Genomic DNA, 22,804 nt, shown 5'->3' with positions numbered 1-22,804 from the left:
CTTCTCCTGGTGTTTCTGGTGGGTTTTGATTTGTTTTGTTTGTTGTTTTACAGCACTAAACTACCAACAAGCAATCCCTAAGAAGTGAGGCTAGAACCCTACACTCTCAACAACCTTTGAGAACTGACTTTCCCTCTGACCCCACCTGCTGCTTAGAGGCAGGTGCCCACCTCTAAAGGGTGTACCCAGGTAATGCCAGGCCGTGTTAGAGCAAAGCCTGAGAGATCCATAAATATGGTTGCAGCTGTGAAAGTGTCTAACCCCAGGAAGCAGGAAAGAGATGGTATGAGGGAGAAAGAGGAGTAGAACATTGGTGAAAGGTCCAGGAAGGCTCAGGAAAAGGCATTGTACTACCTTTCTGTTAGTCCTGTTGCATAATGCTTATGCAGAAGGGCTCTCAGTACAGGCTGCATGGGTTTAATGAAACTCTGTCTCTGCTCCCTAACACCTTGTAACCTTAAGCAAGTTGTTTAACTTCTTTGTGTCTCAGTTTTCCTCTCTTTGCAAAAGGAATGATGATGCTAACACTACTGCTGTTATGGAGTTGTTGTGAGGCTAAAGAATTAACAAATGCCAGGCCAGGCGTGGTGGCTCATGCCTGTAATCCTGGCACTTTGGGAGGCTGAGGCAGATGGATCGCCTGAGGTCAGGAGTTCGAGACCAGCCTGGCCAAAATGGCAAAACCCGTCTCTACTAAAAATACAAAAATTAGCTGGGCATGGCGCATGCCTGTAATCCCAGCTACTTGGGAGGCTGAAGAAGGAGAATCACTTGAACCCAGGAGATGGAGGCTGCAGTGAGCCGAGGTCGCACCACTGCACTCCAGTCTGCATGAGAGGAGTGAGACTCCATCTCAAAAAAAAAAAAAGAGTTAACAAATGCCAAGTTCCTGGTTTACAGGGACATAGTGAGTTGGTGAAGGAGCACCCCACACCCATCGCAGTGTAACACTCATCACACCTGAACCTCATTGCTTTGTGTAATTCTTCTTAGCCTGTAAATCTCCTGACCACAGGAGTCAGGCTTTGACATCTGTAAGCATACAGTTAGACATTCTTTTTAAAATATTCAAAAAGGAGTTATGGATTATACCACTATCTGTTACCTGGCTCTAATACTGAACTATAGTTACATAACATGCCACTAGTGGAAGAATCCCAGTGAAGGGTACATGAAACCTCTATTTTTGCAACACTCTGTGAATCTATAAAATTTCAAAATAAAAACTTAAGTACAAAAAACTAGATATTGTACACATCTGGGACCTCAATTAGGAATGAATAGGGAAAGGATTCATAGCTGACGTGTTAGTGGAGATTATTTACAAGTAGCTAGAGAAAGTCCATGTCAAACTAGCTTAATTCACAAAACAGAATTTATCAGCTCATGCTAAGAAGGGTTTGGGAACAGGGCATAGGATTAAAGGGAGAACTGTAGGAATCAAGACTTTCAGGCCTATGATAAGCCACTCTCATCTCTCCAGCCTCTACAATGCCTCAGAATATGACCCATCCTCTCCTAGTGTCCCCCACCCCGCCATTCAGTAAGGTCCTGGGCCAGTTGCATACCCAGCTTGTTGACAGGTTGGGCACAAGGATATTCCCATTTTCACCAAGAGAGGAACCTGATTGCCTAGAAGGCCACGAGCATGCCCCCGTGGCCAAGCAGATGAGAGAGCTTTGATGCACAGACAAACCAGTTGTGAATTGTTTCGGTGCACTGCACATAAGCAGCAATACAGTGAACAGCATTTAAGGATTCCCTGCTATCATCGTAATAGATAACCAAAGAGCCAAATCTGGGATGGCTCCCTATGGAACCATTACACAAAACTAGCTCTCATCCTTCTGAGCCTGAAGGATGGTTCAGACAGCGAAGGGTGTGGCAAGTATAGAGAGTCCAAAATGTGTCAAAGAAAAAATGACTGGGACCCCACCAGACTTAGGCTGTACAGTCAGCTGGTGACGGAGCAGGCTTTTAGAATACATGAAGTAGGCGGAGCATTTAAGGCACCACCCCCTAGTTTTCCAGGTGTGACATGAGAAGACCTTGGGGTCTCAGGGTCTTCTGAGGCACTGAGGTTCCCATACTCTAGATCCCTGCAGAGAGGCACTCACTGGATGCCAGGAGCCTCTGAAAGTCTAGTTTAGAGCACTGGGGACTGTGGTAACAGATGGAAACCCCTTAAGCTGTGGGTAACAGGTGGAAAACCCTTCTACCTCACAGAAAGTCAAAAAGGAGGAGGGACAGAAGAAAGGGAGAGAGAGAGAGAGATAATAGAACAATAACGTGGCATCTTCATCCATATTCAACAGACCATCCTCTATTAAATGGTCACTTTTAAATAATAAATCCTGAACCCAGTGCTAAAGAGTGTGCTACAGTTGGTGGGAATATAAATAGACAAAAATCCTTTTAGAAAACAATTCAAGGAATGTGGGAATATGTATCATCAAAAGCATTAGATGATTCAACTCTTTGGCCCAATGGGTCCACTTCATAGAACCTATTCAAAAAAAAAAAAAATTGCAAAATGGAGGGTAGGGGAGCTATATAAATAAAGGTGATTGTCACAGCATAACTTAGAAACAATTTAAATATCTAACAAGGTTTGATTAAGTAAACTTGAACCTATTATATGATGAAACATTGTTTTAAGACATTAAATTTAATAATACGTTAATAAATTCATCACATTAAATTTAATAATTTTAAAACATTAAAATAAATTTTAATTTATTTAATTTTAATGTAATAATCTATTCAATGTATTAAATTAATTTAATACATTAAAATGAATTAAATAAAGTAAGGCCTCAATTGAAAATATAACGTAAAGCCATTATCTTTAACCAAAACCTTCCTTGATAATAATGGTAATAATAATAACAAAAGGAAATTTGTGGATATTTTCATTATTTTAAAACAATGAGGTTATGGGTAACTAGTAGTTTATTTCTATTTTCATCTGGATTTTCACATGTTTTTGTTTTGTGATGAGTTAAAAAAGAAATAATCATGAAATAATCAACAATTTATGAAATAATCATGACTACTTCAGAGACCCCCAAAGTCCTTTATTTTACTCAGTGTACAAAAACAGGGAAGGAAGAATGTTTTAAGGAGTATGCACCACATTGAAGGCACCTCGCCGTGGATGCCTTCCCTCCAGGGGCAGGATCTCAGTCCCAGGCCAGGGAGTATGTGTCAGGGGGCTGTGCCCTCCCAGGTGGTTCTGTGAACTCACAGCCTGAAAGGAGGCAGCTCTGGGAACATGAAACCATTCGTTGCCAATTTAGGTCTCGTTTCTCCCATGTAAATGGAACCAAAGATAGATATCTCATTTTTTTTTTTTTTTTTTTTTGAGATGGAGTCTTGCTCTGTCTCCCAGGCTGGAGTGCAGTGGCGCGACCTCGGCTCACTGCAAGCTCCGCCTCCCGGGTGCACGCCATTCTCCTGCCTCAGTCTCCGGAGTAGCTGGGACTACAGGTGCCCACCACCACGCCTGGCTAATTTTTTGTATTTTTAGTAGAGACGGGGTTTCACCATGTTTGCCAGGATGGTCTCGATCTCCTGACCTCATGATCCGCCCGCCTTGGCCTCCCAAAGTGCTGGGAAAGTCTCATTTAGTGCATTGGGGACTGTGGGTAACAGGTGGAAAACCCTTCTACCTCACAGGAAGTCAAAAAGGAGGAGGGACAGAAGAGCCACTGCGCCCGGCCAAGGTAGACATCTCTTAATGGCTACTTTCCCAACAAAAAGCTGGATCAAAGGCAATTCTGGGGAGATGGCTGGGACATGATGAGGGTGCCACCTCCCTGCAGAATGCCATAATTACTCCCAGCCCCAGCGGCAGTCACCAGGGTTCTGCCCCAAACAGTAGAGGGCTGTATAAATAAGCAACGCCTGAAGAGTGGCATCACAAGAATCTGTGCAGCACCAGGCTCGATGGCTCCCAGATAACAAGACAGGCAGGACCAAGACCTCTCCCTTCATGACAAAGCAGTTCTGAGGATCCATTAAGATGGTCACAAAAGGAGCCTCCACCACAGACCCCTTTGCCTTGTGCTTTCTTGAGAATCAGGCAGAGTACAGCTAGCCTTCTAAAAGGGCTTCTAAGCCCTCCCAAATCAGGCAACTGGCTGTGAGGTGGGCTGGCGCTGTGAGGGCTGGGCACAGAACCTCGGGGATGTCTGGCTTTGAAGCTGAAAGGAATCTTAGAGACCATTTTCCTGCATCCTCCACTTCCACACATGAATGGCAACTGGGGAGAGGGGAGGAAGTAACCAGTTACCAAACATCCTGTTTTTCCTGTCCTGTTCCCACAGGACCAAGATTGCAGCTCAGCACACGAGCACAGGCAAATTCTAGAAGGCTTTATTAGTGATAAGTCATAACTGCTTCCATGTCACAGGGGTTGATGCTCAGCAAAGAGATCAGTAAAAACACTAAGCCATTTGCCAAACACGTAAAGATTTTAAGATACAAACTGATCGTAAAATGCATACCAGGATATTTTCAGCTGTACCTGTCTTCCAAGTGCAGGAAATCTCATATGTCTCATCTCCAGAGCTATATGCTCCCTCCCAGGCTCAAAGGAAAGTCTTCTCAGACTAAGGAGTCATGGCTTTTTTCCAGAAATGCGCTCATCACCTCTTACCTACACCATTCAACCCTCCTAACTGGCTTTTGAAGTTCACCTTCCTCCAGTTCTTACTCCAGTGGAAGCCAGCCAAGGCAGTCTTGCTAAAATTCACATTTATACATGATGTCCTTGCTTAAAATCCTTGAGTCTCCCCTTTGCCTAGAGGGCAGCTCAAATAACATTCTGCCATGCAAAAGCCTTCAGGATCAAGCCCCTGCCTCCTTCTCTAGCCGTAGGGCCATTTCTCCATCTCCTTCTAGAACTTTACAGCCCAGTAATCGGTAACTGCTGGCATTTCCTGGCACACAACACAGAGTCTCTGGCCTTTGTGACTTTACACCCCCTTCCCTATCGTTTTGCTCTGCCTCCACTGAATCTTCCTCTGAATGATCCACCTGGGCAAATCCTCAACCTTTAAGTCAACTCAGGGGTCACTTGCTCCAAAAATCTTCCCCACGTCCCACCCCCAAGCTGGTTAGATGCCCCATTCTGTGGTCTGAGAGCTTCCATGCCTTCCTCTCCTTATCACTCCACATTCTGGCCACGTGTTCATAACCTGACTCTCCCACCAGCCTGCCCTTTGAGAAGGGGCAGCCGGACACACATCTCAGACATGCAGTAATAACCAATGATTGGATGCTCAGAGGCTGCAGAGCCACTTTCCCAAACAAGAGGGGATTGCTCTGGACTGAGCCCCTGTCCACTGTGCTCCTTAACCTCGTGGCATGGAGTCATCCCCAGAATGCGACAGTGGGGAGAGGGGAAGGGGGCTCAGCATGAGTGGCCTGGGGCTGAAAGGCAGCCCTGGCCCTTGTTGCAGTCCTGTCCTTGGCCACTTTCCCCTTCGGCCACAAGATGCAGATCCTGCCAGCCCTCCTCCTGCCTTGCCAGGAAGATGCAGGCTACCTCCGTGTGGGTCTCTCACCTCGGGCAGCAGCAAGGAAAGGGAAAGGGCTTGGCATCCCACAGACATGGGCTCCAAGCAAGCACTGCACCAGCCAGCTGTGGATCCGGACGAGACGCTTCGCCTCAGTGGAAGAAGGGAGGTCTTCACCTGAGGAATGAGAAGAAAAGTCTCACCAAGGGGCAAAGTGGGGCGATGAAGTGAGATAACTTATGTCAAGCCCCTAGTATGGGCAACTGAACTTTGGAAGCCAAGATGCCAACAGTACTCTAGTTTCTGTGTACACACTTGGAGTCACAACCCATCACCTATTGCAGCAAAAGCTTCCTGCTATCTGCTGTGCAAAGCAGTACATTTGATGGAGAAACAGGGAGTTCCACAAATGGATGACAAATATCTCTGAAGGCAAGTAGAGTTAGGGGCCACCTCGCCACCCCATTCCCAGGTTGGGCCCACAGTAGGAGCCAGAAGGAGATGCTTGTATTGCTGAATATCAGAGCTGAACGTGGCATTTAAAATATCCTCAGTGTCTACATGAGGAAGCGAAGGTCCAGAGAGGGGAACAACCAAAGTCACAGGGTGTCGGTTGTAGAAAGCATCCAGGATTTCTAATCCTGATTTAGGCCAAGGAGCTCCAGAAATCAAACTCAAAAGGGAAAAAGTTGAAGATCTACAACAAATTTAAGTCACTGGGGAACATCCTTCCTCCCCACCATCTGTGTTGGTGGTCTTTGACCTGGAGTCCCTGAACACCCTATAGATGACGGCATGTACATACGAGTATTTCCTGTGATCCCAAACTGTGAACAGCCACTGGCTGGTCTGCGTCTTTGTTGTCTTCCCAAAGCTTATAAGGAATCCCCAATACACTGGTCTGCTAAGTGTTTTTTATGTGGACCATTGCCCAGACCAGACTTGAGCTGACCACGTAACTTTGAACAAGGCCTTTGACACTTTTGTGCCTCAATTTCCTCATCTAAAAAACGCAGTCAATAAATAGTTCTGTGTCTCCTGTTTAAAGCAAGTGCTGGGGCTAAAACTAGGAGATAGAATCAGGTGGCCTCTCAAGTCCCTTCTGGCCCTGAGGGCTTGTGATTTACAGCTCTTTCCTGAATTCACACCTCTGATTCAGACCCCCTGTGTGGGTGACACAGGAGGAAAGGAAGGGAGAGGGGTGCTGGACATCCTCCCAGGAATTCGCAAGCCGCCCAGGGGCACCCGCTCTGCAGGAAACCACATTCTGCACCATTCAGCTCTATCAGAGACATTGCCCTGTAATATGCAGATGAATGGATCAGAGGAGTCTGAGGACTTTTAAGATCTGAACAGAGGAGATAGTTATTTGATGGGAATGGGAGAAAAAAAAACTGTCTTGCACACACCTGAGACTCTTCTGCTGATCCTGTCTAATTATGCCCTGGCTCCCAATAATGACAGCTCCAGAAGTCTAAAATCTTAAATCTCAGATGTCATTAAATCAGATTAACTCCAATCTTGCTGGAGGGCTGGGGATGATCACAGAAACAACTTAGTCACCTTATCTTAAGATTTGGGGTGAGACAATTTTTCCAAAGCTTTCTAATCCACAACCCCAGATACTGGGCCACCAAGATTGACTTTTGAGGACTCAGACCCCAAATACTCCCACTCCACACTTAGGAAAAGACAGGTCACCTAAGGTCAATCAGCCACTGGGTGAGCCACTGCCACATGCCGAAGACAGAAGACTGGGTCTTCCTGTGAGTATATTACAACCTGACCAAGGAAAAAGTGCCCACACACATGTGTCCACACACTACAAAGTTACGTAGTTACCCAGGCTAATCATTCATGATCACACTTACAGTATCACAGAATGTCAGAGATGGGACGGACCTGACTGAAAGTCTAACTTTCATATTTTAAAGACGATGAGGCCAGGCCACCTACTGAGCTGAGGAAGACTGTGGTAGGAGGAGTTTTTGAGGCAAGATCAGGAGTTTGGCTTTGGGCATGTATTATATGTTCTATGACACACATGCGTGGAGAGATAAATATATGGCAGAATTTGAACCTGTTTTAAAGAAAAATGTGCAGTGTCTCACGCTTGTAATCCCAGCACTTTGGGAGGCCGAGGGGGGTGGATCACGAGATTAAGAGATCGAGACCAGCCTGAACAACATGGTGAAGCACTGTCTCTACTAAAAACACAAAAATTACCTGGGTGTGGTGGCACGTGCCTGTAGTCCCAGCTACCTGGGAGGCTAAAGCAGGAGAATCGCTTGAACCTGGGAGGCAGAGGTTGCAGTGCCCCGAGATCACTTGCCACTACACACCAGCCTGGCCGACAGTGCAAGACTCTGTCTCAAAAAAAAAAAATCAAGTCAAAGACCAAGTATTGGAGGGACAGAGCAAAGGACATAGAACAAGAAGAACCAGGGGAATCAAGGAAGGCTTCATGGAGGAGGTGAGTCCTGAACTGATTCAGATTGCACTAATATTCATAAGTAGCTTGATGGCCCTAAGTTTTGGAGCATACGTTCTCTAATTTATTCCTCACAAGAAATCTGTGAATTAGTATTTTCCTTTCTCAACAAGAGGAAATTGAGATTATGAGAGGTTAAATCACTTATCCAATATTGCATATACTCTATGTGATAGTCAACCCCAGATGAATGGGATCCTGAGTTCTTTCTCCATGTATCTCAGTGGCTCTTTTTTGTTGTTGTTTTGTTTTGTTTCATTTTTTGAGCTGGAGTCTCACTCTTTTTGCCCAGGCTGGAGTGCAATGGCAAAATCTCAGTTCCCTGCAACCTCCACCTCTTGGGTTCAAGCGATTCTCCTGCCTCCGCCTCCCCATTAGCTGGGATTACAGGCGCCCGCCACCACGCCCAGCTAATTTTGTATTTTTAGTAGAGACGGGGTTTCACCATGTTGGTCAGGCTGGTCTCAAACTCCTGACCTCAAGTGATCCACCTGCCTCAGTCTCACAAAGTGCTGGGATTATACGCGTGAGCCACCGTGCCCAGCTCAGTGCCTCTTTATCAAAAGCTAGCCTTTGATTGAGGATGCTGACATGACAAGTAGGAATACATTTAAATGAGGGAATGGTAAATGAGATTTTATTCTTCATCTGAGGCTTCCCTCCTCAAGAGCTCCCAAGAGCCTCTAGCACTGGGAAGGTTATTAGGTTTCTACTGCTTCTGTGACAAGTTATCACAAATTTAGTGGCTTAAAACAACAAAAGTGAATCCTATGACAGTTCTGGAGCTCAGAGGCTGACAGAAGTCTCACCAGACTGAAATTAGAGTGCCCGCGAAGCTGCACCTCTTTCCGGAGGTCCTACTGGAGAATCTGTTTCCAGACTGTAGAGGCCGCCCTCATTTCTGGCTCCTGGACTCCTTCCATATTCAAAATCAGCAATGGCCGGTTAAGTCTTTCTCAGATCACATCACTCTGACAGACTCTTCTTGCTTTTAAGAGCCTTACGCTTATGTTGGCCCCACCTGGATAAGCAAGGATAATCTCCCTATTTTAAAGTCGTCTGATTAGCAACTTTGATTTTATTCACTACTTTCAGTCTCTCTTGCCAAGTAACCTAACGTGTTTACAAATTCTAGCGATTAGGTGGAGAACATATTTAGGAGGCCATTATTCTGCCTACCACAGAAGGACTTTCGAGTCAATTTCAAGATTGTTCCACTGTAATGAATCAACTCGATGGCAGCAGGCAGGGCATCCAGTGAGAGGAGTCAAACTCTGGGCTCTACCTAACTGGGCTCACCTCCCCTCCATGAGAACATGATCTAGTCTCTTGTTCTGCACATTTCTATTTAGTCTCCTTGTCCTGGGGCTTAACCAAAGTCATAGACATACATGACATGAGCAAGGTCATCTCATGCATCCTGTCACAGGAAACTTCCAGAAATCCCAGCTAAGAAGGTCTCTTTCCAGAGTCTCTTGCTCATTCCCTTCCTAAGTTGGCCTCCATCTCTCCTTTCATTATCTCTGTACTTCAACAGCCTCCCAACAAGGATTCCTTCCTAGAGGCAACCTGGAATGCCCTTGTCCACCCTGCTTGCCTGGATAATTCCTACTGTCCAGTAAGACAAAGCACAGCATCCCCTCCCCCAAGGAGCCTTCCATGACCTTCCACCCAAAACCAAGGAAGGGGCCTTCTTCTGGAGCACAGGGGCTTACCTTTGGCCATATTCTCCATGAAACAGTGAGTCATTTTGGAAGGGAAAGGCATTGACATCACATAGGGGCCATGAGTGACTGAAAGAACATATTATTAAACTCAGTGGTGGAGAATTCCTTGTTTTTGAGGACACAGGAGAGTTGCTTTGTCTCTTCAACAGCATTCTAAGAAAAGGTAAAAAATACAAAGAGGAAGAGAATTGAAAGGAGGAGATGAAAAAAGGAGAAAAAGAAGGATGAGTCTCCCCACCCTACACCTACTCTCCCAGATGCCCCAAATGACTTTGTCTCTTCAGATATATAGCTGGGTATTCCAAGTCCTTCCACACTCAGGCCTCTGTCTCCTGCCAGGACACCAATGGGGCTCATGGTGATGTCACATTAACCTCTGAGAACCAGTCTCAGAGGTCAAAAATGCTTCCTGGTCTCCCCAGCTTACCTTTTAAAAACTTTTCAGGTATCAAGCATCCAAAACCTATATAAACATTTGAGACATTTCTGATTTTAGCCAAATATTCTTCTTAGGAAATGACTTAAACCTACCCCTTCAAGTTAAGACGTTGAACCTAACTTTAAATTAAGGAGAAAGGAAGGGAACATCATCATATTCAAAGACCCTTGAATTTGGTCAACTTCAGCAAACAAACACAGAACCACCACTTTAAGGAACTGGGGGCTTCTTTCAAAGTAAATCTTTTCCCATTTTCAATTAAATGAGAGTTTCCTCTACTCCCAGCTCTCCCACATCCACCTTCTTCATTCCTTCATTAATACATTTACCCCATCAATAATCATTTGTCTTCCATCATCTTCCACTTACTATACCAATGGCATAGTACCTATCCTCTAGGAACTTATAACCCAGGAAAAAGTAAGACCTATATGTAAATATCTAGAAAGTCCTAATTTCAATAGTAAATGTTTCATGAATAGTATAGACAATAGATACCACGGGAATGCATAAAGAGGTGGATTCATTTCTGATTTAGAGTAATCAGGAAAGGCTCTCAGAGGGTGGTAGACATGAGTAAAGCTTTGCAGAATGCTTAGGATTTCCACAGGCACAGGGAGAACACACCAGGTGAAAACTAACAGCCCAAACTAGAAAGTAGAGGTAGAGGAAACTGGGTGTGTTTGCTTTGAAACTTTTCCTTTCATCCCCTGACTTTTATTGACCTGAATTCTAAGAAAACGTTTTCCAGAAGGCAAAGAGACAAGTTAGCTTTGTTCCAGCCTGTTCTCCTGGTCACTATGAAAACTCTGTGAGTAACTCCACTTTCACAAGGGTGTCATAAATAAAGGTTGAGAAAATAAAGATTGTCTGCCTTCTCCTTCCTCTCTCTTCCCCTTCACCCCACTTCACAACCCAAGAGTAACAAATGAACCCCAATTTCCCTCAAGCCCACCATGCAGGAAAATCACTCTCTTCAGCAGGCTGAAAGCCTTTTGTTCCCTTGGAACCACAGGACAAGTCTTCGTTCTTGCATCTGAAGGGTGACTTTCAAGGCTTGATGAAGAACTGTCTGCAACAGGCCATACAAGCCTTTGACCCAGAGAGGCCCCAGGCCTTAGGCATAAAGTCTTCCCATTGGTGAAGATGAGATGAGCAAGGTGGATCTTATCTCTCACCACATCCTGCAGCAGTTTGGGCAGACAAGGAATCCTGGTTGAACAGACTGAGATAACACTTTATGAACATTCTTTTCCTACTGCCTCTGATGAGAGGGATCTGAGGGAAGCCCCTCCCTGCTGAGGTCTGGTGAGGACCCACAGGCCAAAATGCAGTCTGATTAACAGGCATCCCAAGCAGTGACTCAAACCATCGGCAATTTCAGAGGAAGCTTGTTATGGTGACTCCACAATTAGTACCACAGCCCATGTGGCCAGTCAATCCCGCGGGAGGCTGGACTAAGCACCATATAAAAGTCCCGCCTTGCTGGGCTTCACAGTCCACAGCCTTTGTTGAGTCTTGTTGAAGATCAGGTAAGTGGGGCATCTGTGCCCTCTCTCTTCCTGTTACTCTGTCTTTAGGTGGCCACTGTTCTTTTCCTCCTCTGAACTGTACTTTCTACTGATTTTTAAAGTGGTTTGCCATTTCTTGGGCCTCACAAACTATCCTGTATATTCTATCCAGACTAGAATTTGTCTATCTAGTCTCTTCCACCTGATTTTCAAAAGGATTCGTAGACTAGAAGAGAAGGGAAAAAAACCTGTGGTAGGACTGGGGTTTGGAGCTATGGATATCTAGACAGAAGCCATGAGAATACTCCCACTTTGGAGACAGGTGCCACAGGGAGCTGCGGCCAGGATAGAAAAAAGAAAGAGATAAAAAGCAGCCAAGAAATTAGTTCTTACTTCCACTCCTCATTCCACTCCATTAGTTCTTCCATCCACTCCTCATTCCTCTTTCTCAACCCTTCATTCCCCAGTTCCCATGCTGATATTTTTAATGCAGATAATTTCGAATCTTGTGTCTTTTTCAGGCTCTGCAAATCACCCTAGGATGTCCTTCAGTGAGCAGCAGTGCAAGCAGCCATGTGTGCCCCCTCCATGCCTCCCAAAGACCCAGGAGCAGTGCCAGGCAAAGGCTGAGGAGGTGTGCCTCCCCACATGCCAGCACCCCTGCCAAGATAAGTGTCTAGTGCAGGCCCAGGAGGTATGTCTTTCTCAGTGCCAGGAATTAAGTCAAGAAAAATGCCCACAGCAAGGCCAAGATCCATGCCTGCCTCCATGCCAAGACCAATGTCCACCTCAGTGTGCAGAGCCATGCCAGGAGCTATTCCAGACAAAATGTGTGGAGGTTTGCCCACAGAAAGTCCAGGAGAAGTGCTCATCCCCTGGCAAGGGAAAGTAGCTGCTCATATGTCATCTGGGGTCAAGAAGATGGCCAGCAGATGAAACCCTGACCCCAGCCCATGCTCTGGTGACCTCCTTCTGTGGGTATATCTGTGTGCAATGTACCTTCTTGCCTCCTGGCTTCCTTAGCATTCCAGGACTTGGTCTGTGTCTCTGAAGATGGTTCTTTCTGTATTTCATCATCCTCTGTGAATAAGCATTGTTCTCGGCAGTCTGATGGAAGGTCTCAAATGTAGGAATGGTGTGGTTGTCAGAGGAGACCACAGAAGCCTAGCACAGCTTCCTTGGTGCAAAAATTCACCCAGCTCTAGGTGTGTAACAGCCAAGGATGCCTTCCTTCATCTTTCAGAGTTTCAGGCTCTCAAATGAGCCTCAAAACAAACTGAATTCTGATGGACTTTCCACTTATCACCACCACCACCACCTCCACCACCACCACCACCACAGGTGTTGAGACAAAGCGGCTTGCGGTGTTTCAAAAATCAAAAATTGGGTGATTTCTGTCTCTGTACATTAAAAAGAACAGCAAATTATTGAACATTGAAATGTTGGTTGTGCTTTTTTAAAATGAATCGAAAGTATGTAAATGATTGAATCCAAACAACCAGAAGGGAAAGATGAGATGGATGTTTGGTGCCCCTGTCAATCTCTGTGCTTCATAGCTGGTCTAATGTGGGCCCTTAGTTCTCACCATGTACACTCTTTAGAGATGTGATTTGTGTCTGTCTGATGCAGGCTGGTCTGTTGTCCAGCTTCCTTGCCTTCTTCTCCCTGGTGAAGGTAAAATACATAATAAAGCTGATCCTAAGGCTGATATCTGACTTGACGTGTGCTCTCTTTTCTCCACCATCAAACCCCTCATTGTCCTTGTGACAACTGTCTCCTCCTTTTGTGGGGGAGGGGGGTAATCTGAAACAGGAATAAAATACAGACCTCACCGGTGCATAAAACAGCAATTCTGGAAGAGGCCTCCTGAAGGTCACCGAGACCACCCCATCCACAACATATCCTAGGTTCACCCACTTGTGCACTTCACACATGAGAAAATCCAGCAAGGGGCTAGGACCTGCCCACACTCAAAACCTCAGGTGCAAGTTCTTTCTACTACAGCATCTTTCCTCTCTGATCCTTGCTTTCCAAAGGGAAGGGCTGAAATGGAAAGGAGGGGAGATGTGTGGAAGAGGGATCCCAAATCAATTCATGACACCTAGAAACATAGCATCTGTGTCAAACGAGAGAGCGAAGCATACCTCTGAGATGAATGCAGATTCGAGGACCAAAACTGTCTGCCCTGCCATCTGGCCAGGTTTCAGGTAGGCCTGGGGCCTGGGTAACTGGCCTGCTGCCCCCCACCCATGGAGGAAACACAGGCAGTGGCCACTGGGCTTTGTGAACGGGTGGAGAGGGCACTGTACTGACATGAAATAGCCACAGGCTGCTCCCTCAGCAGTGCCCCAAGTTCCGACCTGAGCCCAAAGGAAGCTACGCCAAGGACCAGCTTCCTAGGAGGGATGTAGCTTCTTACCCATTCTACAGGTCCCCCTCCTTCCTCAATCCTCATGAGGAGGAGGTGGAGGGCCAGGACAGGCCCTCCTTATAGGGCGTGTAGAGCTCTATGTCTAAGTCATTTGGCTAAACTGAGGGTCACTGAGTCTGTGGGTGACATGGACCAGGCCCTGAACTCCATGAACATTCTCTACGGGGATTCTAACAGCAGCCTTGGGGAGTTCCTGTGCTGCCCATTTGCTTAGGAACTTGTCCTAAAGCCAGTAAGTGGTGAAGTCAGGATGCTAACCCAAGTCCCTCTGACTCCAAAGTGGAGCTCTCACTTTTGTAATGAAAGTGCTATGGCATACAGAAAAGATTTCCAGAAACTGTCTTCTCATTCATTCATTTATCCACCTAAAACATGCTCCCTGACACCTACCAGGTGTCAGGCACCGTGCCAGGTACTGGAGAGACAGTGGTGAACCAGGCAGTCAGTATCCCTGTGCAGAGCTACGAGCTGTCACTTCTGCAGGCCACATGCACCAAGGGTACCTTTCTGAAAATCTCCTGGATATCTCAAGTCCCTGAACATCTCCAGATGTCTGAATCACAGTTCTCTTGCTTCCTTGCCTAGATGAAATAGGTTTTCTCATCCATTTTCCAACCTTGGAATAAACCAGCTGCTCCCCAGGGCCAGCAGCTCCCGGAGCTCCATCCTGCGGAGATGGGCCAGAGAGGCCTTCCTATCAGTGAAGCTTCTGTACACAGACACTTCTCCAGCTTGGCTCAAGTCCAAGAAACATTTTTGTTCTCCAGCATCAAAGGCATGCACAGATTGGAGTCCAAGATCAGACACCCAGGCATTAAAGGAAGCACGGGGCTAATGAACAGGGAGAGTCCAAACTTATCAGAGAGAGGAGAAATCTGCTGATTAAGGGGAGGCCTCTATGGTTAGGAAGCGGACAAGTCTGCAGATTGCAGATAGGTGAGCAAACACCAAGTAGCCAGCAGGCCTTCATCTAGCTCTGTCATAGGAACCTCCACACCTCATCGTGCTCACAGAGGTCTGCCCCAGCAACTGCCTGGGCCACTGCTGCTGCAGCCTGGTCTCTAAAGACACAGACCAGGTCCACAGCCACAGAGGCCACAGGGACAGCTAGGACACAACATTCAGACTTCCCCGGCTGCCACTTCTGTGCTGAGCCTTTCAGGAAGTAGGGAGGGGCCTTACCAAGGACAGCCCCAGATGTTAGGGGTTTTAGCTACAGTTAAGTCAACATTAGTGGATCTGTGGGCCCCACATGCCAAGAGGAAAAAATACAAACTGACAGGAATTCACAGGAGGAGCTGTGGATTCACTCAGTCATTCAAGATATTTATGGAGAAACTACTATTCCAAGCCAGACTCTGGAAACCTGCGATGGTGCCAGGAGGCAGGCAAGCAGAGCAGTGGCCTGAACGACTTTCACATCAGGAAGTGTTGAAAAATCTTTAGCTTACAAAAGAAAATACCCGAGGGAGTGGGACAGCTGAACTCAAATATTTTAAGTGCTTTTATGAGGGAGGAGTGAGATTTTTGTGAAGTGCCAAAGAACAAAATTAGGACCCATGGGTAGAAATCATGAAATTGGGCTCAGTTTAAGAACTTTCTTATAATGAGATCTATTGGACTGTGGCAGGAGCTGCCTTTGGATGTGTTGTGTCCCATGAACTGGAGGTTTGCAAGCCAGTGGATGACAACCAGCTCCTCCCAATCCATCAAATACCGTGACTCCTCTAACTGTAACTTGTACGTGGAAATGCAACCCAGGGGCTGGGAGCTTCCCGCGAAGGGGATTCAGAAGACCTGACCGCAAGCTCAGGAGACAGGAAGTTTCCCTGGCTTCCAGAACACTGCTGGGAGGCTCTTCGAGGGGGCCCTAACTTCTGGGGACCAGCAGAATGTGTGACCATGGCTTGAAACTAAAGGAAAGGAGGAAGACAGGTAAGTCATGGGAAGAGGCTCCCCCAGATTTGGGGTTTTCTTAATGTTTTTGGACCCACAAATGCTTCAGCCCTGAGAAGCACCCTACAGTAATTCCTCACTGCTTTCTAATCTCGTTCTTCCCAGCTGGGTTTAGTGTGCTCACTCCCTTTTACATCTCATTTCTTTACCATCCACATACACTTTCTCTTCTGTACCATAGTGATCCGCCTGTTCTTCCACCTGACAACCCATCGCAGATTCCTTTCCGCCTGCACCTTCCTCTCTCCCACCCAGGGCTCTCCCGTTTGTCTCAGCCAAACCAGGGGTCTCAACCTGACCTCCAGGAAGCCCTCCATGGTTTCAGCCTAGCTCCTAAGTACTGCAGCTTGGGCTCTGTGCTGCAGTGGCCCCGGGGTTCTGCAGCCCTCTACCAGCTGCCCGTATGTGAATGACACATGTCTCCTGTCAGCATGAGAGCCCAGATGACAGCTCCTGGGGCTGGCTGTGTTCTTGCCTGACTTCACAGGGCCCATCACACTGAGGTCTGAGACACCCGCACAGCCAGCCACCAGCATGCCCCCTGAGCAGAGACAAAGGAGGGTGCTGGCTTCCAGACCACCTGGACAATCTCTTTTATTGATAGGGTAGCCAGCTCATCTTGATTTGCCTGGAACTGTCCCAATTTTAGCACTGAAAGTTCTGAATCCTGGGAACTCCCTCAGTCCCCGACAAACTGGGATGGCTGGTTGCCCTAAGCACCTGTGTGTATTAGACATGATGCTTTGTTCCGGGTGGGGGAGCACAGAGGGAAAGCAGACGAGGCCCTCTATGCTGGAGGAACTTATAGCCCAAGGGATTTTTCTGGAAAACTGTAAACCCAGGAGGCCTAGTTCCCACTGCCTGCCCCCTCCATAGCCACATTCTCCATGAGCAGGGGTGGGGGCAGCAGGGGCTGGTGAGGGGTGATCAAATACTAGATCAATGAGCAGGTTCCCAGCCTAGGCCTGTTTCAGCATGAACTGGCAGGTCTTGACCAAGAGAAGTGGTATCGCGGGGGCCACCACCCCCATTCCTGCTCCTGTCAATAACACCATGGACAGCAGATCTGGACTTGTCCACTCCTGCTCTCCTTCTCTCCTACGGACACCTGCCTCACATCTGAAAATGGTTGAAAGAAAAGAGGTGGTCAGCTGGCAGGGCCTTCTCAATTCAACCTCCCTCATCACCCAGTTCCCAAGCCAGCCTCATAACCAGTCCTCCCTCCTTTAGAAGCCGCTGGGGACCCCTTTTCTCTTCCCAACAGCACCACCTGCTGGCCATAGAGGCACTTGGCCTTCTGCTAATCACACCCAGTCTGGCCTGAGTAGGAGATGGCGGCACACACTCGGGCCCAGTCAAGGCTCCGTGTGGAGAAGACAAGAGTACAGAGATGCAGCATCTAACAGAGTCAGAGGAAGGCTACATGTGCAAGACAGAGTTACACTACTTATAGAGTGGGGGCAACACGAATACTGGTTCAGGACATAGGCTCAGGAATCAGACTTCTGGAATTCAAATCTAGACTCCACCACTTTTATTGTTCCCTTAAAACAGATTTCTCCTATGTGAGAGTATGACACAGAATCTCTATGTGCCAAGCACTGGAGTTACAGCAGCGAACCAGATACACAGAATCCCTGCCTCCCAGAGCTCACATGAGGAGGAAGACAGACAAAAAGCAACTCAGCAAATGCACAAATAAGAAAGTGAAAATGAAGAAAATGAAACAAAGTGGTGAGGAGTGACCAGGGAAGAGGGGTGCTCTTTAGCTTGGGTAGCATGGAAAGGCCGATCTGAGATGGGGACATCCGAGTAGCGACATGAACAATAGGAGGAGCCATCCATGTGGGATCAGGGGTAAGTATCAGCACAGAGAGAACAGCAGGTACAGGGAGTACTGCAGGTCAGACTGCCCCTGGAGCCTTAACTCGGATGCTGCATTTGAAGGTAGACACTGGCCAACTTTTAGTTCATCCAAATTAATGTGAGAAAAAGGGCGAGGTCTCTGGGCACCTTGTCACATGAGCTGTGGCTGAAGGAAGGGGGCGTTTCATTCAGAGATGAGGAGACTTAGGGACACAGAGTGGCTGTCTTCAGGCCTGTCAAATGTCAAAGAGAGAGGCAGTGGTTATATTCTTTGTGATCCCAAGGAGAATAGCATGGATCAGTGAGTTCTGGGCACAGAAAAGCGGATTCTGCTCATATCAGGAATAAAATAGCCCAGCAAATGAAATGAGCTGCCCATGAAGTAATGATCCCACCATCCACGAAATATGCAAGCAGAGGCAAATAAGTAGCTGAGATTATAGGAAGTGTGGATGCAATGTTTTCAATCTTTAATTATCACCTACTCTTGCACTTGAATTGCTTATAGGTTACCACAAGATTTTGCTTCTCTCTGAATACAGTAAAATAGCCTTTGTCAGCCAGTCACTGAAGGGATGTCTGCCCCAGGGTTAGGGAACATCACAGCAGGGCAGGAGAAAACTGGCTTTTGGGTACAGAACACACTTCTTGTCAAACCCAGAGCAGACTCTGGCAAAGATGAAAAGTGGAGGTCCTCACCTCCCTTTCATATGCTCCCCTTTTCTGCCCCAGCACCAGAAGATGAAACTTCCTTTTCCTTACAATAGTCTAAGAAAAAACTAGTCTAAGCAATTAGAGAGCATATCCTACTCTTCCCAAATCCTAAAAGTTTTTATGTTGCACACCCTGGTAATAAAAATATTTCAGCCTCACCAATAAACATATAAAAACGGTGTTCAACCTGTCATTATTCATCAGAGAAATGCAAATGAAAACCTCAAAGAGATATTACAACACACCGACTGGAGGGGATAAAAGTAAGAAGACAGAATCACAGTGTGGGTGAGGTTGTGGGAGTGCAAATTGGTGCAACCACTTTGGAAAACTCTTTGACGGTCATTACTAAAGTAGAATGTATACACAGCCAATGACTGAACAATTCCTCTCCTAGGCATCTGCCCTGCATACGGTCACCAAAAGTCAAATATTAGAATGTTCATTCTAGCTCTCATCAGGCATCCTTGTGAAAGTGGCATCACCTTTAAACCCTGGGTGGTAACCCCTGACACACTGCCATGCTGCCCAGGGAAGACAGGGCAGCCTGGAAGACCAACTACTTCCTTCAGATCATCCAATTTTTCAATGATTATCTGAAATGTTTCATTGTAGGAGCAGCAATGTGGGCTCCAAGTAGATGCAGCAGATCCACATGTCCCTCTGAGGGAAGGCCGTGGTGCCAATGGGCAAGAACACCATGACGCACAAGGCCATCCAAGGGCACCTAGAAAACAACCCAGCTCTGGAAAAATTGTTGCCTCATATCCAGGGAAATGTGGGCTTTGCGTTCACCAAGGAGGACCTCACTGAGATCAGGGACATGCTGCTGGCTAGTAAGGTGCCAGCTGCCGCCCATGCTGGTGCCATTGCCCCATGTGAAGTCACTGTCCCAGGCCAGAACACTGGTCTGGAGCCTGAGAAGACCTCCTTTTTCCAGGCTTTAAGCATCACCACTGAAATCCTGAGTGATGTGCAGCTGATCAAGACCGGTGACAAAGTGGGAGCCAGCGAAGCCACACTGCTGAACATGCTGAATGAACATCTCTCCCTTCTCCTTTGGGCTGATTATCCAGCAGCTGTTAGACAGTAGCAGTATTTACAACCCTGAAGTGCTTGACATCACATAGGAAACTGCATTCCCACCTCCTGGAGGGTGTCCACAATGTTGCCAGTGTTTGCCTGCAGATTGTTTACCCAACTGTTGCATCAGTACCTCATTCTACCATCAATGGGTACAAGCAAGTCCTGGCTTTGTCTGTGGAAACTGATTGCACCTTCCTACTTGCTGAAAAGGTCGAGGCCTTCTTGGCTGATCCATCTGCCTTTGTGGCTGCTGCCCCTGGGGCCACTGCCACCACTGCTGCTCCTGCTGCAGCTCCAGCCAAGGCTGAAGCCAAGAAGAGTTGGAGGAGTTGGATGAGAATATGGGATTTGGCCTATTTGACTAATCACCAACTCAGCCAGCTTTATTTGCAAAACAAAGAAATGAAAGCTTACTTCTTTCAAAAAAAAATTTTATTCTAGTGTTATTCATAATATCCAAGTATCAGAAAGAATACAAATACCCATCAATGAATAAATAAACAGTGGTATATTCACACAATGGAATTCCATACAGCAGTGTATACAAATGATCTACAGCTACACACAGCAATACAGATGAATCTCACAAGCATAAAGTAAGTGGCCAGGCAAAAAGACCCACAAAAAAGCATTAAGATGAAACATATGAAATTGCCATTTATGGAGGTCAAAAACTGTTCATAGGGTTCAACATAAAATACGCTGTATAGTTCCATTTATATCATTTATGTACAGTACAAAAGCTGGCCAAATAAATCTCTGTTGTAGACAGTAACAATGTGGTTGTGTGTGTGTTGGTTGTAGTAGCATGGTCATTGGATGGGAGAAGAAGGAAGGCTTCTGTGTTGCTGGTAACATTCTATTTTTTTATCTGGGGGCTGCTTATATGGTTGTGTTCAGCTCGTGAAAATTCATTGAGCTGGACATTTACGATATATGCACTTTTCTGAATGCATATTTTAATAAACAGTTGGAAGTTTTATTGGGGTTCATCATATAATACATATATATTATTTAGAAGCAATAGATACGTACTGTCATTCTAACATCATGTAAGTTAAAAAACAAACACAAAATACAGACAATTTTAAAAGAAAAGATAAAAATACATAAAGAAGAAAGTTCAAATTTTTTCTTTCTGCTCCCAGTGAATAGTTTTATGCGCCCTCAGTGAACATTCAGCTCCCCCTGGAGATTTTTTGTAATGAAGTCCTGGATTACTTAAATGCTGCATGATCTTTGGCAAATCTCCCAGCCTGTTTCTGCATCTGTAAAATTGCACTGATGATCACCCACCCATCCTAGATGGCTGTCCTCAGGATCAAATGAGGTATTTGTGGAAGTATTTAGTAATTCATAAAATGTGAAGGGTTAATATGATTATTACTATTAGCAGATAGTTACTATTAACATAGATTTACATTATAGTGAAGCCAATTCTATAGTAAATAGTTTGGATTTCATTAAAAGTAGCTAGAGATTTCAAGAAGAGTGTTCCCCATCACTAGGATGGCAAAACTATCTGCCAAAGCTATTGCAGAGTGATTCCTGCACCAGGAAGAGAGTGGAAATAATAATATTAAAAATGATAATAATGGTGAATACTATGTGGCAGATATTTTCTAAGCACTTTATGTATATTAGCTGCTGTTATAACCCTTATAACAAGCAAAAGAAGGAGGTCATATTAATATGACTATTTTATAGACAAGAAACTAAGGCTCAAAGAAATTAACCTACACAAGATCTCAGAGATAACAATGGAGATAGCCTAGTTTAGATGCTCTTCACATTACCCTCCAAAGCTGATGCGAGCATTCAAAAACTATTCCCATTCAGCAAAGCTCAGTCTAATATCAAGGCAAACTTCCTTTCATTAATCTATTATTCAGCAAGTATTTTTGAGCCCCTATTACATGCCAAGCTCTATACTGGGGTATTGGGTATGCAATGGTAAACAAACAAACACAGTCCGTGCACTCAGAGCATATGATCTAGTAAAAGAGGCAATCAATATAAGAAATACACAAAAATAAATACATAATTCTAAATTTTGTTACATTCAACAAAAGAAAGTTCTAGGTTATATAAAATAATGAATTGGAGAACCTAATTTAGACTAGAGATCAGGAAAATCTTCCATGAGAAAATAAAATTTAATCTGAAACTGGAGAGATAGCAGGAGTTGTCCAGGTGACAAGACGAAAAAAATTATAGTGAAAACAAAAGATGGTTCTGATATAGGAAAAGCCTGATTGTTGTCTCAGACACAAAGATAGGGAGTGAGAGAGACTGTGTCCCCAGACAGGGACAGGAGGTGTATGGGCAGGAGCAGACCCCACAAGCCTCTGAGACCAGGTGACAGGTTTTGACTTTTGCCCTAAGAGTGAAGCATTAAAGATTTTTAAGCAGAGAGTGACAAGATTCAATTTGCAGATTGTAAATACTGCTCTAGTTAAAGTGTGGAGAATGGATTAGAGGAAGCAAGCAAGAAGTGAAGCGGGAGCCACTGGGGACACCATGGCTATAGCCAAGTCTCTAGAATGACCTCTGTGCAGCAGCAGCCACCATTTCTAGAAGCAGCTGGGAAAGACTGAAGGAGGAACAGGTTTGGGTGCAGTCCAGGTAAGAAGGCCAGGGGCTCAGTTTTGAACCTGTCAATTTTGAGATGCATATAGAATAACCCAGCAGAGATACAAAGTAAGCACTTAACATCTATGAGTCAGGAGCTCAGGAAAAAGTCAGGAATGGAGATCTACACTTGGGAGCCGTCATCCTAGGGCCAGCATGCTAGCTTTGGGGTGGATAGATCATCCAGTGACAGAATATAGATTAAGAAAAGAAGGGAACTTAAGACCATGCCCTGAGAAACTTCAACAGCTAAAGGTTGAGAAGAGAGAGAGCCCTTGACAAAAGATTAAGAAGCAGTCAATGATTTAAGAGAAAAGTCAGGAAGGAGAGAGTGTGTAAAATGCTGAATGCCACTGAGGATCAGGAAGTGCCCACACTGAGTGAGAACATGGAGAGCAGGCATGGGGGTGGGAGGGTCCAGCCAGGCTGG

The 22,804-nt window shown here is 45.8% G+C and overlaps 1 protein-coding gene and 1 pseudogene across 1 annotated transcript; both read left to right on the top strand.

The window, feature by feature from the left end:
- Window positions 1-11,675: 11,675 nt before the first annotated feature.
- Window positions 11,676-13,398, top strand: PRR9 (proline rich 9). Its single transcript, XM_032151928.1, has 2 exons — window positions 11,676-11,711; window positions 12,212-13,398. Exon 2 carries the CDS (start codon window positions 12,232-12,234, stop codon window positions 12,580-12,582), a length of 351 nt encoding a protein of 116 aa, XP_032007819.1. The 5' UTR covers window positions 11,676-11,711; window positions 12,212-12,231; the 3' UTR covers window positions 12,583-13,398.
- A 5,780-nt stretch (window positions 13,399-19,178) lies between these two features.
- Window positions 19,179-20,108, top strand: LOC116467926 (large ribosomal subunit protein uL10-like; annotated as a pseudogene).
- Window positions 20,109-22,804: the final 2,696 nt, after the last annotated feature.

Source organism: Hylobates moloch, unplaced genomic scaffold (genome assembly GCF_009828535.3).
Source record: "Hylobates moloch isolate HMO894 unplaced genomic scaffold, HMol_V3 SCAFFOLD_5, whole genome shotgun sequence".
Classification (NCBI taxonomy): Eukaryota; Metazoa; Chordata; class Mammalia; order Primates; family Hylobatidae; genus Hylobates; species Hylobates moloch.
Note: the sequence above shows the minus strand (reverse complement) of the source record. Positions and strands in the feature narration are given on the sequence as shown.